Source organism: Chlorocebus sabaeus, chromosome 19, assembly GCF_047675955.1.
Source record: "Chlorocebus sabaeus isolate Y175 chromosome 19, mChlSab1.0.hap1, whole genome shotgun sequence".
NCBI classification, from domain to species: Eukaryota; Metazoa; Chordata; class Mammalia; order Primates; family Cercopithecidae; genus Chlorocebus; species Chlorocebus sabaeus.
This window is the reverse complement of record NC_132922.1, coordinates 29,386,327-29,398,602: the sequence shown is the minus strand read 5'-3', so window position 1 is coordinate 29,398,602 and position 12,276 is coordinate 29,386,327. Positions and strand designations below refer to the sequence as shown.

Sequence of the window (12,276 nt, the reverse complement as noted above, 5' to 3'; positions counted from 1 at the left end):
TATCACGGGAGCCACATAGCTGCACCTGGAGGACATGATGGTAAATGAAATGAGCCAGGCAGAGACAGACAAACCTTGCATCCTCTCACGCAGAAGCTGAGAAACTTTATCTCTAAGACCTAGAAAGCATAATCATGGTTACCAGAGGTTGGTGGGAGGAAGGGAATGGGCAGGGACTGGAAAGGTGTACAAAGTTCCCCACAGATGAGAGGAAGAAAATCCTATTTTTCTATTCCACAGCAGGGTGACCAGGGTTAACAGCATCACTGCATCTTCAAAACAGTTGGGAAGGAGGATACAGAAGCTTCTCATCACAAAAGAATAAACAATGGTACAAAATAACAGAGACACTAAATACCCTGATTTCATCATTCCACGATGTATGCAAAGACCAAAATGTCGCACTCTACCCCCTCATGGTATTCCTTTACTATTTGGCAAATTTATTTCAAGAAATATAAATACATGATGCTAAAATTCACATGGGACCCTGAATCACCCTGAATTTCTTCCAAAACAATCCTGAGACATTCAGACTACATCAGATGCATCTCACCCACTGAGTTCAAATTTCATGGAAAAACTCAGTACCTGCTTCCACATAGCGCAGTGGAACACAAGGGAGGAGCCAGAAGTAAACCCACACACCAAAAACCGTCTGACCCTCGACAGAATCCACAAAAATAAGCAAGGGGGAAAGGATGCCCTATTCAATCAATGGTGCTGGGATAAGTGGCTAGCCATGTGCGGAAGAGTAACACTGGGCACCTACCTCTAACCAGACACAAAAAGAAACTCCAGATAAAGGAAAGATTTAAATGGAAGACCTCAAACTATTAGAATTCTGCAAGAAAACATACAAAATACCTTTCTCCACATAGACTTTGGCAAAGAATCTATTTGGCTATGTCCCCAAAGGAAATGACAACAAAACTTGACAAGTCAGGCTTCATACTCTAAAGAGCCACCACACAGCAAAATAAATTAGCAACAGAGTAACAGACAGCCTACAGAGTGGGCGAACATGTTCCCAAACTGGATCTGATCAAGGTCTAATATCTGGAATCTTCAATGATCTTATGCCAATCATTCAACAAAAAACAACAAAAAATCCCGTTCATGTATGGGCAAGGAACGAGAACACACACTTCTCAAAGGACAATGTGCAAGTGACCAATGAAGAGGAAAACATGCTCAAACTCACTCATCAGCAGAGAAATGCCAATCAAAAGCAGGTCGAGATACCATCCCACACCACTCAGAACAGCAATGACTATATAGACAAAGAAAGAGAGATACTGGCGAGGCAGCCGAGGAGAGGAAATGCTGATGTGGTCTTGGTGGGGAAGCAAACTAGTACAGACACTGTGGAAAGAAGTTTGGAGATTTCTCAAAGAATTTAGAACTACCATCCAACCCCGCAATCCCACTCCTGAGGGTCTACCCAAGGAAAATACATCCTTCTATCTAAAAGACACGGGCACTTGTATGCTCATGGCAGTGTTATTCACAATGGCAAAGAAATGGAATCAACCTAGGCGTTCATCAACAGTGGATAAGGTACAGAAAATATGGCAGGTGTACACCACAAAACAGTACACGACCCCCAAAAATCGCATTTTTGGCAGCAACATGGATGGAGCTGCAGGTCATTATCCTAAGTGAACTAAGGCCAGAACAGAAATCCAAAAGCCACACATTCTCACTTTTAAGTGGGAACTAAACTATGAATGCACCTGAACACAAAGAAGGGAACGATGACACCAGGAATAACTACTAGAACAAAAAGAAAGGTCTGCAATTCTAAAAGGTTCCTTTACCCGCAAATCCACGTACGTGTGTTATTATTACCAAGTTAATAAGAACAGTCAAAAATAAAAAGGGAAGCCATTAGTAGATAACCTTAGTCTTCCTCTTCATCCTTCTCCACTGCATGGGTTGGGATGGTCCTCAGCATCTTGATCCCCCAGGTCACTGACATCAACTCCAAAACTCATGCCAAGAGTGTCCTTCCCTCTTCTCTTTCCTTTGGGTCATAACGAGTGTCTATTTTTCCAGCATCTTTCTCCCAACCTGTGCTGATTCATCCACCCTCTGTATCCTCCTCCTTGGGACAAAAGGTCAAACTCATCTGCACTCTGAGCAGGAGCTACGGCAGCTGCCACGTAGACTGTCCCCAGCAGAGCTCAGAGATGGGCACCAGGTTCACGATGCCAGTGGGCAGTGGTGCTGTTATTGCATTCAGTGGGGATGGAGTGGTTATCCAGGCACAGACAGACAATCACACAGCAGGAACAAATGTACATGCTGAAATTTAACAAAGACAGAATAAGGGACACTTGGGGAATAGTGGTCTCAATTGCAGAAACAGTGAGTGCCTCAATAGAGAACTGGGGCCATCTCTGCCATGGCTAGGATTCCTCTCTCCTTCATCTTCCTCAGTCATCAAAGATTCCATTGGGGGTAATCAAAGGATGCTGGGGCCTGCTACTCACTCCCAAAAAAACACCAGCAAGCATTTCAGCAGGGAAAAAAGAAAATGCTCACGAGGATGGGGTTAGATTTAGCCATAAACCAGATTGTGTGGCAGGAGGGAGAACACATCCCCCATCTTTTGGCCACTCAGAAACTGGGGGAGCTAATCTGGGGAAAGGCACCAACACCTATTCATTAGTGTTTCAGCTCTGTGTGGTCACGGGTCTGTGTGAGGTCTCAGCAGCTGCCTCTCTCAAGGTCTCCCCACAGGACAGCAGGGTGAAACCTGGGGCAGGAAGACAGGGGAAGCTGATTTGCATAAAGAACTTTTTTTATCCTATTGGGTCTGGGGAGGCATGAAAAGGCCCTGAGGAAAACAAACTCCAGCTGAGAAGCCTGAGAGCACTTGGCCTTCATAAGTGTCCCCACCATGGCCTGGATGATGCTTCTCCTTGGACTCCTTGTTTATGGCTCAGGTCAGGGCTTGAAGGGACTCTATCCTTGGGGGGACCACAGAAAACAGGGTCCAGGTTACTGTCATCCGCATGATCACAACTGTGTCTCTCTTGTTCATTTTAGGAGTGGATTCTGAGACTGTGGTGACCCAGGAGCCATCGTTGTCAGTGTCCTCTGGAGGAACAGTCACACTCACCTGTGGCCTGAGCTCTGGCTCAGTCTCTACCAGTAACTACCCCAGCTGGTACCAGCAGACCCCAGGCCAGGCTCCGCGCACGCTCATCTACAGCACAAACACTCGCCCTTCCGGGGTCCCTGATCGCTTCTCTGGCTCCATCCTTGGGAACAAAGCTGCCCTCACCATCACGGGGGCTCAGGCAGACGATGAATCTGATTATTACTGTACGCTGTACATGGGTAGTGGCATTTCCACGGCGATTTAAACCTATGAGGAAGTGCAACTAAAACCTCTTTATATACTCACAACAGTTCAGCCCTTACAGATGGGAGGGAAAGTGAGAGGGTGGAAATGGTCAACACGGTGAGTGAGGAGTCTCCTTGCCCCAGTCTCTGATGCAGGGGTTCACTGCCAGGTGCCTCTCCCAGTCTCTCCCCGGGTGTGTCCACCTCCCCAGTGTGACTTTTCCATGGCTGTGCTTCCTCTCCACTGAGAACAATGTGGAGGGAGAATTATCCACAAAATATATAAGCTCACAGTGAGTCATAGAGACCCATGTGCTCCAGGAAGACACTTCTTACTCAAAGAGAATTAACAGGCATATGCTCATTCATTAATTTGACCACGGAGGCTGACTTAATATTTTGTTTATCATCGAAGTGGGAACATTTTCAGGGAGCTTGTTAAAAATGCAGTTCTCCAACCTAAACCTACGAAGTCAGAAACTTGTGTTGGTGCCAAATAGCCTGTATTTAACACCTGCACATGAGATTTTTCATTAGTGTTAATGTTTGGGAAGAATCTACTTTTATTATTATAAAATTATTCATAGGGATTTCCATTTAAAATGATGTCAGGTTAATATTCCATAATCTTACTCTCCTAAATTCCCATTTAAAACCCCCCAAATACTCAGAAACAGATTTTTAAATCTTAAGCCATAGCAAAAATTATAAGTTGATTTATGCAGACAGACTTGGGAGGAATTTCTAAAAGCATAAGTTCTTAGGTGCCAGGTGTGCTGACTTGTGCCTATAATCCCAATAATTCAGGAGGCTGAGCAAACAGGACTGCTTGAAGCCAGGAGTTTGAGACCAGTATCTTCCACATAGCAAGACTCCATCACCACGAAAGAAAAAAAAAAGATATGTCCCTTCAGGAATTTCGAAAAACATGTTTCCTTAGGGTACATTTAGTGGTTCATATGAATATCTGTTACTGAAAACCATCCCATGGAAGACTGGCTTCCAGAATCCCTTCTCCCTCCCACTGAGCTCACCTACCCGTGGCTCTGGCTCTCAGGGTCTTTGTAGGACACAGGGCTCAGCCTTCCCCATCCTCCACCTCTAATCACAGATTGTTCCACAGGATCACAATTCCACTGAGATCCTCTCCCATAGATGCGTACTTGTCCTGAACAGTGTCTCTTAACACAATGTTGGCAAGATGGGAAGGACTGAGGGGTGACGGAGCCTTGCAGCTACCAGAAGATGGCAGTAACGTCACTGCTGAGCTTTGCTGGGGCAGACTCAGGCTCCCACCCTCCTCCCTTCCTCTGACTCTTTCTTCTGGCCACCCAGGGTCCAGGAGCTTTCTCCACTCAATCAAGGCTCTGGGGTCACCTCAGAGAACCTCTCAACAAGACAGAGGAGGTGCTTCAGGGGATCTAACACAAGTGAGGGCAGATTTTAAGACTGTCCATGCACAGAAAACCCTATGAAAAGAAACAAACCAGCCCTACTTGTGTCTGTGCACCTGAGTCCTTAGGACTGTTTTCCTGATCTCCTGGCTGAGTCAAGATTGCAAATGTGTGATTTATTATCCAGATCAAGAGAAATCCATGACAGTTTATGAAGACAAAGATGACAACTACCCTATCTACTTGTCACACAATTAAGACACTGGCCTTAGATCTGTCAGTGCCCTGGAACATTCTGGAAGAAGAGGGTGAAGGTTACTTGGCAAGTGTTGGGACTCAGACATGAGGATCTCATGATGACCCAGAGGGATTAAGGTGGGATCAGTTGTGAGGGTGGAAAATGTGGATTTCCTGAAGCCATTTTATTGGTCCTTTTCTCATTGCAAAGGATTTAAACTGAAATGAACATGATTTTTCTAATAAATGGTTATGAGGCTTTCCATTAAATTTAATTGTATTTCATGCCTTAATGAAAATAAATATAGAAAATAAGAAATAAAATATACTTCCATAACGCATTACAGATTGTTATCTCTAAACTAGAGGGAATCATTACTTTTAAAGAAAAGTTACTAGGGTTGTTTGCATTTTAATCTGGGATCCTACATGATGGCTACAGATACAGCTGTTGTTCGAGGTTTTAGCCTGGAGTCTCTGCCAATTCAATAATAGAGGCAATAAAAATAGATGCAAGTATTATAAAGGCAGAATTCATTTATTTTGAGAGTTTTGAATGCTATGAATATCTACCAAGAATAAAATAAATTGTACTGAAAATTTATTAGAATAAATTTAAAAATGCCAAATTCACAACTGATAAAATTATAAAGTTAAAAATTCTTACATTTTTCTGTCTCAGTATAAAAAATAAACATTTAATATATCTATTAGAAAATAATTAGCAATTTTGTAAATGATATAAAAGAAAATTTGAACAAATGGTGAAACATTTTCTTATCTGCGGACACCAAATTAAAAAAATTCAGGCCAGGTGCAGTGGCTCACACTTGTAATCACAACTACTTTGGGAGGCCAAGATAGAAGGATCTCTTGATCCAAGGAGTTTAAGACCAGCCTGGGCAGGGACGGGTACGGTGGCTCCCACCTGTAAATCCCAGCATTTTGGGAGGCTGAGGTGGCGGATCACGAGGCCAAGAGATCAAGACCATCCTGGCCAACACGGTGAAACCCTGTCTCTACTAAAAATACAAAAATTAGCCATACATGGTGATGTACGCACACCTGTAGTCCCAGCTACTCGGGAGGCTGAGGCAGAAGAATCGTTTGAACCAGGGAGGCAGAGGTTGCAGTTACCCAGATTGCATCACTGCACTCTGGCCTGGTGACAGAGCGAGATTCTGTCTAAAAAAAAATTAGCCTGGCATGGTTGCATGTGCCTATAGTTCCAGCTACTAGGGAGGCTGAGGTTGGAGGATTGCTTGAGCCTGGGAGGTCGAGGCTGCTGTGAACTGAGACTGTGCCACTGGTCTCCAGCCTGGGTGACAAAGTGAGACCCTGTCTCGAAAAAAGAAAAAATGAAAAAAACAAAAAAACCCCGAAAATAAAACAAAAATTCAACAGCATGCAGATTAGTAATGTTAGTGGTTTATTTTTTAAAATTGTTGTTAACTTATATGGATTTTCCTCTGAGAAGGTGCACTGGAGGGTGTCAGCAGAGCAGATAGCCCAGACCCCTCAGATTTCAGAGGCAGGGATTTATGGTAAATGAAAAATGCCAGTAACTTGTCAGCTTGCACAGGCGGCTGTGCCCGCTCTGTGTCAGGCTCTGTGTCAGTAGTAGTGTGTTCCATGCGTCCTTTTCAGAGTCCTCCATGCCATCTATGCTCACTCAGCCAGGCCTGTCACCTGGAAGTAACAGGCAACTCCTCCTGCACTGGAATGAGTGGCAGAGTCAGGTGAATAATGTGGCCTGGCCACACCACCTCTCAGCAAAAGTCCCCAATGGTGATGCCCCATAGTTCCCAATCCTTCTTAAGTGTAATTAACTCACTTCAATTGAATTAAAAAAATCAATCACTTCACTATGACACATAAGGACATTCACCCTCTGGCTTTAACGATCCTTGCCTGCCTTGTCATTATAATTCCATGTGCCAATACTGTCAAAAGATGTATTTTGCCATACCCTCCACATGCATTTCATATGTGTGATTCTTATTTCCAAATTCTATCTCTCTTCTAGGCATATGGTGTGTTTTATTTGTCCTGCTGCAGGATTCCTCTCTCCACTCAGATTAAATTATGAAATTCCAGATAAAAAATTAACTTGGAATATGTTGAATCAATAGCAGAAGTAAGCAAAATAATAAAGATATTTCAAAATGCAGATTGATTTTTTAAAAGTAAAAATGTCACATACTTCACCTAGAAGATAACAGGCTGTACTACAAATTCATTAATGGGCCAGTCATGTCCCTGAACTTAACCTCTGTCTTCTCGGGTGAAGTTACAGGCCAGGACAGCATCAGCCACCCACACTCCTAGTGGTGGAAGCTGGGAGCAGAGGCAGGAGCCTGTGCCTGTGGCCTTGGCTGGGTGAAGGATGACATTTCCAAGGCTTCTTGCTTGGCAGCCATCCTCACGTGCAGATGGCCTGGCAGCAGCACTGCAAAACCCAAGCATAGGATGCCCCCCTGCATGACCCAGGGGTAACTGCGGTGGCCATTGGCATCTGGGGCAGATGCAGCCATATGAGTTGGTGGGCTGTGGCAGCCACCCCAATGATGGTTTCCACCCCTCTCGGGTGGTGGTGGCTAAAACCACACAGTAGGATTTTCAACAGCAGTGGTAGCATTAAGCAGAGCTCCTGGAGGAGGACTGGAAGCAACTGCTTGCTTCGAAAGACTGTAGCTCTAGTGGAATTACTGAACCACATCATATTTGCAGCAAGGATGTAGAATGTATTACAGATTATAGGAAGCAGTAGTTGAAGTTAATCTAGTAGAGAGCCATGAATATGAGAAGGAAGCTGTCTATTGGCTGGATGCTATCATAGCCGCAGGAGATGATGGTGTAATGCTTCTACCAGTGAGTAAAGTTTTGTACAAACTTAAACCAGTTATGGGGTAAGCCCTGGTCCAGCACTACCTGAGGGTCACTTATGTTGGCCTATTCAATACACACATTACTTCCCAGAAGCCTTACCAAAGGTCTATAGTAGTGAGTTCGGTATGGAGGCAGTGATCAGGTCATATCTGGAAGGAACCGGCATAAACTCCAATCCTGTGGGACATCGTGGACAGCAACTAAATTCGAATCAACAGAATAGAGCCCTTGACATTGAAAGAGTTTGTGGTAAAAGATCTGAGGCTTCAGGACTCTGACATTTGTGAATGAGAGCACTAAACGAAGTCATTATTGGGTAACGTCTATCCAGAATATCTTATGCTTGGGCTGTGGCACTGGATATTCTAAGCAGCAGACCCACTCTAAAAGACTGGTTTCCCATGGTGAGATTTTAGTTGATAATGGTCCATGGAAAAAATGGAAGAGTTCAGGGCTCAATGTGTGAACTGGAGCAGGATCAAAGGTCATTCAATATTAACAGGGTTGCAAGTCAGGCTGTGGAGCATGATTAAAATATTGCAAATGACAAGGACATTTGAGTCTTGCATTCAACTGAGAATTGATAGAATAACAAATAAATATAATGAATCACTGTTCTAGAGTCCAAAACACCCAAAAGTAATTTTCACTATTCAAGAACTAGAAGGTAAGCAGTTTTCTCAAGCATCCATGAGCATTGTTTCTCCTGACAGATTTGTGCTTGTTCTCACTGCTGGGACACCTGCATGGTTGTAGATGGAGGAATGTCTTTTGATGTTCCTATTTTTATATCAGACAAAACAGACTTTAAAGCAACAACAGTTATAAAAGACAAAGAACGGCATTATATAATGATAAAAGGATCAGTCCAACAGAACAGTATCACAATCCTAAATATATATGCACCTAATACTGGAGCTCCCAAATTTATAAAACAATTATTACTAGACCTAAGAAATGGGATACATGGCAACACAATAATGGTAGGGGACTTTAATACTCCACGGACAGCACTAGACAGGTCATCAAAACAGAAAGGCAATAAAGAAACAATGGACTTAAATTATATCCTAGAACAAACACATTTAACAGATATTTACCTAGCATTCTACCCAACAACTTCAGAATATACCATATTTTAATCAGCACATAGAACATTCTCCAAGATAAATCATATGATAGGCCACAAAACAAGTCTGAATAAATTTAAGAAAATTGAAATTATATCAAGTACTCTTTCAGACCACAATGGAATAAAGCTGGAAATTAACTCCAAAAAGAACCCTTAAAACTATACAAATACATGAAAATTAAATAATCTACTCCTGAATGACCTTTGGGTCAACAATGAAATCAAGAAGGAAATTTAAAAATTGTTTGAACTGAATGATCATAGTGACATAACCTATTAAAACATCTGGGATACAGCAAAACTAAGAGGAAACTTCATAGCATTAAACAGTCTGAAAGAGCATGAACAGACAATCTAAAGTCACACCGTGAGGACTTAGAGAAACAAGAACCAACCAAACCCAAACCCAGAAGAAAAGAAATAACAAACATCACAGCAGAACTAAATAAAATTGAAACAGAAAATACAAAAGATAAATGAAATAAAATTGGTTATTTGAAGAAATAAACAAAATTTATAGACCATTAGTGAGATTAACCAAGAAGAAAAGGGAGAAGATCCAAATAAGTTCAATTAGAAATGAAATGGGAAAATTACAACCAATACCCCAGAAATACGAAAGATAATCAAGGGTACTATGAACACCCTTACGCGCACAAACTAGAAAATCAAGAGAGAGGGATAAATTCCTGGAAAACAAGTTATTATTTGAAAAAGACCATGGCTGGGTGCAGTGGCTCATGCCTGTAATCCCAGGACTTTGGGAGGCCGAGGTGGGCTGATCATGAGGTCAGGAGTTCGAGACCAACCTGGCCAACATGGTGAAACCCCGTCTCTACTAATAATACAAAAATTAGCCAGGCGTGGTGGTGCATGCCTGTAATCCCAGCTATGCAGAAGGCTGGGGCAGGAGAATCGCTAGAACCCAGGAGGTGGAAGTTACGGTGAGCCAAGATTGTGCCATTGCACTCCAGCCTGGGCAACAAGAGTGAAACTCCGTCTCAAAAAAAAAAAAAAAAAAAAAAAAAAAAAAAAAAAAAAAAAAAGGCACTTGAACACATTTATAGCAGCACAATTTACAATTGCAAAAATACGGAACCAGCACAGATACATGTCAACTGATGAGTGAATAAGGAAAAAGTTGTTTTTTTAATTTTTAGTAGGAATTTCACTCTTGTTGCCCAGGCTGGAGTGCAATGGTGTGATCGCAGCTTACTGCAACTTCTACCTCCCAGGTTCAAGTGATTCTCCTGCCTCAGCCTCCTAAGTAGCTGGGATTACAGGCATGTGCCACCACACCCGGCTAATTTTGTATTTTTATTAGATATGATGTTTCTCCATATTGGTCAGGCTGGTCTCAAACTCCCAACCTCAGGTGATCTGCCTGCCTTGGCCTCCCAAAGTGCTAGGATTTCAGGCATGAGCCACTGCACCCAGCCAAAAATGTGATCATACATATATATATATATGGTATATACATATATACCATGAAATACTACTCAGACATAAAAAGGAATAAAATAATGGCATTCGCAGCAACCTGGATGGAGTTGGAGACCGTTATTCTAAATGAAGAAACTCAGGAATAGAAAATCAAACATTGCACGTCCTCACTTGTAAGTGGGAGCTAAGTTTTGAGGATGCAAAGGCGTATGAATGACATAATGGACTTTGGGGTCTCGAGGGGAAGGGTGTGAGGGGGGTGATGAATAAAATTCTACATATTGGGTATAGCGTACGCTGCTTGGGTGACGGGCGCATCAAAATCTCAGAAATCACCACTAAAGAGCTTTTCCATGCAAACAAACACCATCTGTTCCCCCACAACCACTGAAATAAAACTGAAAAAGGGGAAACATTTTCACTAAAAAAAAGAATGAGAATGGGTTCTATAGTACATACATGAAACACAATAGTTTTGGAATTGTCTGAGTACTGTGGTGGCTTTCATTTAGTTTATGTTGTAAATGTTACTTATTACCTTTGTAGAATAAAATGTTACTGCCTTTCTCTTTTCCCATGATGATAATTTATTTATTTTTGGAGGAACTCAGTTTTGTGTAACTCTTGATCCACTTAGGATAAGCAGTCTGAGAACGTTTGCAAGAAGTTCCCAGTGTTGCATGATGAAATAGTTGGTATCTCATGCCATTTATTGAAGGTGTTTTGTTTATTTACTGGTGAAAATGTTTAATTATTGACAAACATTTATTGAAAATCCACTCTGTGCCATGTACTCCTATGTCAGGTGTTAGACATACATTGATGAATGACACAGACTCTATCCTGATGGAAATGGCGTCTAGTGGGCACTGGAGTAAGTTCTGTGAGTGCCAGGATGAACAGTCAAATTGAGCACTCTTAGATTTGCCAACATTTAACATGTTGTTCTTACCATAAATGTTAGTGTACAAAGGTAATCTAAGTTGTAATGTATATCCAGAAATATCTATTTTTCTTAGTTAAGGGTATCTGCAAGACACTCACAGCAAATACTTTATAGTATGCATCAGATATAAATAAAAGTAAATGAAGTCAAAAGTGTTTTTCTCAGAGCTGGATCTAGTTTCCTACTTGACTTTTTAAAGACACACATAAAATATTGCATTATAAAGAAGTATTGTTCCACACTATGGAAACTCCCCTAATAGTTTTTTTTTTTTATTTTTTATTTTTTTTGAGACGGAGTCTCGCTCTGTCGCCCAGGCTGGAGTGCAGTGGCATGATCTGGGCTCACTGCAAGCTCTGCCTCCCGGGTTCACACCATTCTCCTGCCTCAGCCTCCCGAGTAGCTGGGACTACAGGCGCCCGCCACCTCGCCCGACTAGTTTTTTGTATTTTTTTTAGTAGAGACGGGGTTTCACCGTGTTAGCCAGGATGGTCTTGATCTCCTGACCTTGTGATCCGCCCGTCTCGGCCTCCCAAAGTGCTGGGATTACAGGCGTGAGCCACCGCGCCCAGCCTCCCCTAATAGTTTTAAAACACTTTCTTAAAAAATGCCAACTCTATCTTTAATCTGAAGGAAATCTGACTGTCCAAATAGCTCTGTTGATATGTAACATATGAATACATTATGTACTGTGTAAAATTACTTATAAGACACATTTTAAAAGATTTTTAAAATACTTAATGTGCTCACTTTGTGCTATAACTTCTAACATTTCATCTCTCTGGTGATGACTTACTTGCAAGAGATGAGGGGCGGCAGGGTGCAGGTGAAGATTGTGGTTGGATGGGTTGGCTGACCCCAGGGTCCTCTGAGCTAGTCTC

General features: G+C 42.3%; 1 gene segment (V, D, J or C); it reads left to right on the top strand.

Moving 5' to 3' along the window:
* The first annotated feature begins 2,582 nt into the window (after nt 1-2,582).
* On the top strand, nt 2,583-3,389 carry LOC119622558 (immunoglobulin lambda variable 8-61-like). The segment is given in 2 exon segments: nt 2,583-2,951; nt 3,055-3,389. Coding segments are annotated over 2 exon segments (366 nt in total).
* Nucleotides 3,390-12,276: the final 8,887 nt, after the last annotated feature.